This window comes from Chenopodium album, chromosome 13, assembly GCF_948465745.1.
Source record: "Chenopodium album chromosome 13, dcCheAlbu1.1, whole genome shotgun sequence".
Taxonomy (NCBI): domain Eukaryota; kingdom Viridiplantae; phylum Streptophyta; class Magnoliopsida; order Caryophyllales; family Amaranthaceae; genus Chenopodium; species Chenopodium album.
The window spans coordinates 3,149,890-3,156,656 of NC_137846.1; the positions used below are offsets into that span (position 1 = coordinate 3,149,890).

At 36.4% G+C, this 6,767-nt stretch overlaps 1 protein-coding gene across 1 annotated transcript; it reads left to right on the forward strand.

The window, feature by feature from the left end:
• Nucleotides 1-1,342: 1,342 nt before the first annotated feature.
• On the forward strand, nt 1,343-4,087 carry LOC145574251 (probably inactive leucine-rich repeat receptor-like protein kinase At5g48380). Its single transcript, XM_081631999.1, has 2 exons — nt 1,343-2,669; nt 2,878-4,087. The coding sequence occupies exons 1-2, from the start codon at nt 1,830-1,832 to the stop codon at nt 3,880-3,882; spliced, it is 1,845 nt and encodes a 614-aa protein (XP_081488125.1). The 5' UTR covers nt 1,343-1,829; the 3' UTR covers nt 3,883-4,087.
• The last annotated feature ends 2,680 nt before the right edge of the window (nt 4,088-6,767 follow it).

Genomic DNA, 6,767 nt, shown 5'->3' on the forward strand with positions numbered 1-6,767 from the left:
AACTATCCCGAAAAGAATTTTTGTTTGTATTATTGAGTAGCAAATATGTCCCAATATGTGAAGTTGTGGAGACAAATATCTTATGGAAAAAAAAATATATATATATATTACTAGCATGGTAAAATAAACTTAACCTAGAGCAATTACATTGACAACGATCTTGGTTGATTTCGTACGCCAAGGAAGTCCTCTTCTTGGTGGAAGTTTATAAAGGGAATTTCCCTCATTTGAGTGGTCATTTTTACTTGCCCCCCCCCCCCCCCCCCTCTCTTTCCCCCTCCCTTTCATATTTTGGATCCACTCAAGATTATTGGTAGGGGCCTAAACAGTAAACGGACAAAGCTAAAAAGTTATACGATTGAAATTCGTTTGTTAAGTAGTAATGTAATTGATAAATTAGTATGATTCAAGTATTCGAGTTTATCAATATTAATAAAAGTTCGGATTTCAAATAGAATGTATTTCAATAGTAAAATTATACATGTTTATGTAGAGAAGTCGATTACATAATTTGGACCTTGACCTTCTAATGGAATCTAATCTACATCATATGTAATAAACATTTTGGTTTTTCTTAAAAAATTAGGAAAGAACAGAAAATATAGTGAGAAAGAGTGTGAATTGATATTGTGAACAAGGAGAAAGACTGGAGTGTAGGAGAGAAGTTGGACCAAGGAAAAAAGTTAGACTAGCCCAAGTAAACGCAGTCAACTAAACACGTTATGGTGGGTCCACATAACTTGAAAATATTTGCTCATATGCTATACCGTATAAGACCCGTTCCATTTAGGCAATATAGCCCAAAGTGGAACTTGATAAAAATAAATAAATAATAATAATAATAATAATTTTTCAAAAAAAAAAAAAAAAAATCATTAGCAAATGTATTAATATTCAAATCTAATCTATAAGACTACATATATAGAGTTAGTGTTAAAAATGACCCGATTTGAATTAACCCGACCTAACCCAAAGAGATATAATCAAAATTTAATTTGCATGAACTTGTGTAGTTTACGAAAACCTAACCAACTAGACTTGACCCAAACTAAACCAGTGATCTAAATTAACACGGTAACACGTATAGTGAGAACTTGTGTAGTTTACAAAAACCTATTGACTTAAGTTCCCTTTCTTTTTGTGGAGTGTCATTGTTTATTTTATATTATATGGTAATTGGTCCCTCCAAAACCGCATTCCGGTACCAAACTTATTTCTTCTTTGTTTCCTTCTCTTTACTGGTTTCACAAATTACAGTGTCACCCAATTGTTACTAGTCTTACTACTATATTAACCTTTGAATTGTCAAAGATAGACTTAAATTTCCTATGATTTTTCCTCCTTTTTGATGTCTTTAGAAAGTGACCCTCCAAGTCTTCTATCTTGACTTGATTCATATTTGGTGGTTGTTTTATTGAAATACTCTCTGATTAATTTCCTTCAAAACTTGTTTCTTCAATTTTACACCTCTTCTTTGAGCTTCAAAGCTGCAATCTTGAGTTCTGGGTAAGTCTCAATTCTTACTTATTTCCATTAATTTAGCTTGAATTGAATTGGGTTAGTTTATTTTCCCCAAAATTTCAAGTTATCATTATATTTCCATGATTAGGAAACTTTTTATTTTTCAAGAATTTTAGTGCCCATTTGAGATTTTACTTAATTTCTCTCAATGATGAGAAGATATTGGTTGTAATTCAGTGATATATATATATAGATATGTAGCACTGCTATTTTGTTTTTGGGCAGTATAATTTTTGTTCATAAATTTACACTTTAGTTCAGATTACTATATTTGGGGTTTGCATTTTTATTTTTTTTGTTGTTGAATAATGGCCCACACTAGAAAGCATGCTGCTTCTGTAGTGTTTGGATTAAGGTGTTTACTGATATTGTTGAGTAGTCATGGAATTTATGGGACTGCAACTGATATTCTGTGTTTGAAAAGGATTTATAATTCATTCAAAGATCCTAATGGTTACTTGAATGTGACATGGAATTTCAACAATAAAACTGAGGGTGCAATTTGTAGATTCAATGGGATTGAATGTTGGCACCCTGATGAGAGTAGGGTGCTGAATATTAAGCTAGCAGATATGGGTTTAGAGGGCCAATTCCCTCTTGGAATTGAGAGTTGTACAAGCTTGACTGGGTTGGATCTTTCGGGTAACAATTTGAATGGCTCGTTGCCTACGAATATATCGAAGTATATAGAGTTTGTGACAGAACTCGATCTCTCCAACAATGATTTCTCTGGTCCTATACCGGAGAATCTTGCAAATTGTTCTTACTTGAATGGTCTCCGTCTTGATCACAACCAGTTTTCAGGCCAAATTCCTCTGGAATTTGGCAGCCTTTCTCGGATTAATAGTTTTTCTGTTGCAAACAACAATCTGACTGGCCAAGTCCCTAAATTCCGGTTTGGTATTAGTAAGGATAGCTATGCCAATAATCCAGGACTTTGTGGGGAAGTTTTGGCTTCTTGCCCTTCTCAAAGCAAGATTCATCCTGGGGTTATTGCTGGGGGAGCAGCTGGAGGTCTAACTCTCATTATTATCTTGACGGGTATTGCGTTCTTCTACATTTCGAAGATGAAAATTATCAGGAGGAAGGTGCTAGATCCTGAAGGTAACAGATGGGCAAAGAGTATGAAGGGAACTAAAGCTGTCAAGGTAACATCTACAGCTTTTTTACTACTTTGTTTAATTGGTTTATGTATTCTATGCCTTCTCCGACTTATGGTACTCATGTTGGATACTGTTATAATCTGTACGTGTTAAAGTATCGAGGATCTAACAAGAGTAATTGAAGTGAAATGAAGAGTCGGAGTAACATGGTTCTTTTTGCTTGTGCTAATGTAGAACATTTTCGTCAATGCAGGTTTCCATGTTTGAGAAGACAGTTTCAAAAATGAGTTTGGATGACCTTATGAAAGCCACAAACAGCTTCAGCAATTATAACATGATTGGTTCTGGAAGAATGGGAGCAATGTACAAGGCAACGATGCCTGATGGTACAATCCTTACAGTCAAGAGACTGCAAGATTCACAGCGAACAGAGAAAGAATTCATGTCCGAGATGAATACTTTGGGCAGTGTGAAGCACCAAAACTTAGTCCCTCTCTTGGGGTACTGTGTGGCAAAGAAAGAGAGGTTCCTGGTCTACAAATACATGGCTAATGGAAACCTCTTTAACTGGCTTCATCCTTCAGACCCTGAGGAGGCTAAGAGCTTAGAGTGGCCTGTAAGGCTTAAAATTGCAATTGGGGCGGCTAAGGGGTTGGCTTGGATGCATCACAACTGCAACCCTAGAATCCTCCACAGAAATATAAGCTCCAAATGTATTTTGTTGGACGAGGAATTTGATCCCAGGCTGTCCGACTTTGGTCTTGCAAGACTCATGAACCCGATTGACACTCACTTGAGCACTTTCGTGAACGGAGAATTTGGTGATTTTGGGTACGTTGCCCCTGAGTATGCAAGAACACTAGTTGCAACTCCAAAGGGGGATGTTTTTAGTTTTGGGACTGTTCTTTTAGAGCTGATCACTGGTGAAAAGCCAACTAAAGTGTCAAATGCCCCAGAAACCTTCAAGGGTAGCTTGGTAGAGTGGATTGCGCTACTGTCAGAGAATAATGATCTCCATTCTGCCATCGATAAGTCTCTCCTTGATAAGGGAGTTGATAACGAGCTTTCTCAGTTTCTCAAGGTCGCTTGCAATTGTGTTTCACCTACGCCAAAAGAAAGACCTACAATGTTTGAAGTGTACCAGCTACTGAGAGCCATTGGTGAAAATTACCATTTCACAGCTGAAGATGAAATTATGGTTGCGACAGAAACCTCAGATGCTGGTTTTCCTTCTGAGCTCATTGTTGCTCAAGAATGAGAAATGTGTAAAGAGGTTAAGTGTTTATGTGAAATATATAGGATCCTTTATAGTAGGTCGGATATGTATTAGATCAACATGCTGCCTTATAGTAGATTAATTGCATATGATATTTAATTATTTATGCATTGCTAATGCCATGCCATAATTGTTATCCTTTGAAATTTTATACGTACAAATTCAAGTTTACCTTCTTATGCTGATATGTTAGCTCATCAAACATTATTGATTGTGTGCAGTCAAGGATGTTTGTGCAGTTCATCATTGAAAAAGTAATGTGTTTTCGACTTTCCTTCTTGCGCTCTTTGTATTAATCAGTGACTTCACCAAATTCAGACCTTAACTAGTTGAGGCATAAGAATGCAACGAATGCACAAAAGGGTTGACAACAGTTGCTGTGCATCAAATCCTGGATTGAGAGAGGAGAAGAATAAAAAAAAAAAAAAAAAAAAAAAAGAGGCAACTTTTATTCCCAAACCCTCTAACTCCTCGAATAACTGAACCGTCCAGCTATTAGGATTTTCCATTGCATGAAACGCATGTACCAAAAACAATTTGTTATTACAAGGTAGGCAAATACTTCTTGTTATTAAACCTACTTCTATAGTTCTAATGATACAAAGCATAATCAAAGCAAAGATTGAAATTGCTTTTTGGCTGCCACTCCAATTTACTTGCATTTTATCTACCAAGTAATAAAAAAGAGTAGAAGATAATTGGACAAGGTAATGTCAAAGTCTCAGAGACATAACCAGAGAGATTTTCACTCGTACAAGGGAAGAGAGAATCCTCGTAAATATGTGGAATCCACCCCAGATTCTCTGGCCAATGCCACTCTTCCAGTACGTGCCACCTACAAGAAACATCATAAATAGTAATGTAAGGCAACAGACAACAGCCATAGATGTTTTCTACGTAGTATTACTCAATCAACAGAGGAGGGAGGAGGCCACAGGGGAGGACCCAAAGTAGAGGTAGAGGTAGAGGGAAGGACTAAAGGCATGAAAGGATCTCAAACTAAAGTCTCACATATCAAGTTACCAACCCCAAAGGCTTCAGAATGCTAAATCATACAAATTTACACAGCTAAACATGATTAGTATATTGTACATGCAGTGAAATTGTAGAGTTATACATCTCTGACTCGGTGTCAAACCCCCACCCCCAAAAGATATAAAAATATAGAGACCTTGCTCTTTAGATGATTTTGATTTCAATTCCCTTGAGGACTATTAGTGATCTGACCAGCAACAAACTTTGTTAATCCTGAATACTATATTTAAGGAAGCTCAATTTAGATCTGACTTTGTGTTAGCAGAGGATCAAAAGATTCAGCTGCGATATGAGAGTTTGGTTTCCCTCTCCTAGATCACATGAAATGTAAGCTAGAAACACACCACCTACAAGACAAAACCACACTATACCATATTTCAGCAACAGGTCTTCAGCTTAGGCATTACCAACCACATTCTATCATGCACTAGGACTCACTGAAAACTGCAAGCTCATCTTCAGACCAACTTAACCAAACAGGGCAAGATACTGAACCAGTGGGAGCGGGGGAAATACAAAATTAATTATTCAAAAGGGGTAGAAAACAAAAAAACAGACCTAGCAAATTCCATAAGGCTCCAATAATCTCTGTAGTGCAACCATTTTGTCTAGATCACCCGTAAGCTGGAAAGACAAATCAGAAATGTTACGAAGATCCTCAATACCTTAAATTCCCAAATCCCTACCATTCTTGATATCAGTGTAATTCTGTTCTAAATTGCTTAATTTAGGATTCGGTATTTCGAGTCAGGTCAACTTTTGACAGCTCTAAACTGACACTACCATAGTGGTGTCTGAAACCAGGTGGCCATCAGGTGGCAAAGAGACTGCCACAGCTAATAATACTGCGTCATTCGGAATTTTAATCCTGATCAACAGCCACATTATTATGGCCAACTGAACTTCCATTGATCCTTTGACTTTGTGATACTCTCAAAGTCTCAATTCATCTCGTTATAAAACACCTATGAGTATATAATGTACTAGTATTACCCCAGCTCATTATATTGGTCACATTTTTGGCTTATCTTTGTCTCAATATGAATTCTACACTTATTATCCGACTAAAATGATTAAAATCAATCTTGTTAGGTAACAGTTTTGATTAATCACTATAATAATATATCTTATATAAGTTGCCATAGTTTTTTTTTTAAGAACCTATAAATAGCTCTCAACATATTTGTTGTGTTTCATATTTTATGTAATGCAAATTTTCATCTGATTGACAAACCAGATACTCAGATGCTGATGGAAAACCAGACACTGTAGTACTAATCTGGACAAGGTAGCTCCACTAGAACCTTGGAAGATAGCTAAAGTCTAAAAGGCATAAAAGTTGTTTACCTTGGAAAACTTATATTCAGCCTGATAACTGGCAAGTTTTGCAGTCAAATGAAGAGCTAAACAATTTTTAAAATTTGAAACCAGGAAATCCTTTAATTTAGATATGCAATCGAATAAAACATTCAAACTAACTAAAATCTCAATTAGATTACCGAGAACAGCAGTACAAAACAAAACCACAGCAAAAGAAAATAACAAGCTGCTTAAGAGTTTGCAACAGCATTTATAACCTCCGAGACTGCTGCAGTAGAGGTTGGAGTACTGAAAATTAGAGCAAAAAACTTTTTGAAAACATATAAAAATGATAAGCTGCTAAAGAGTTTGCAACAATGATTATAAACCACTAAGGCGGTCACACCAACATCCCGGTCTCCAGATTTGATGCCATTACGCTTCTCTCTGATTGATATCCCCACGAACATGCCCCACTCACAGTTCCTGTGAATTTTCAGGAAAAGCATGAGCATCTTTCACAATTATTTTGC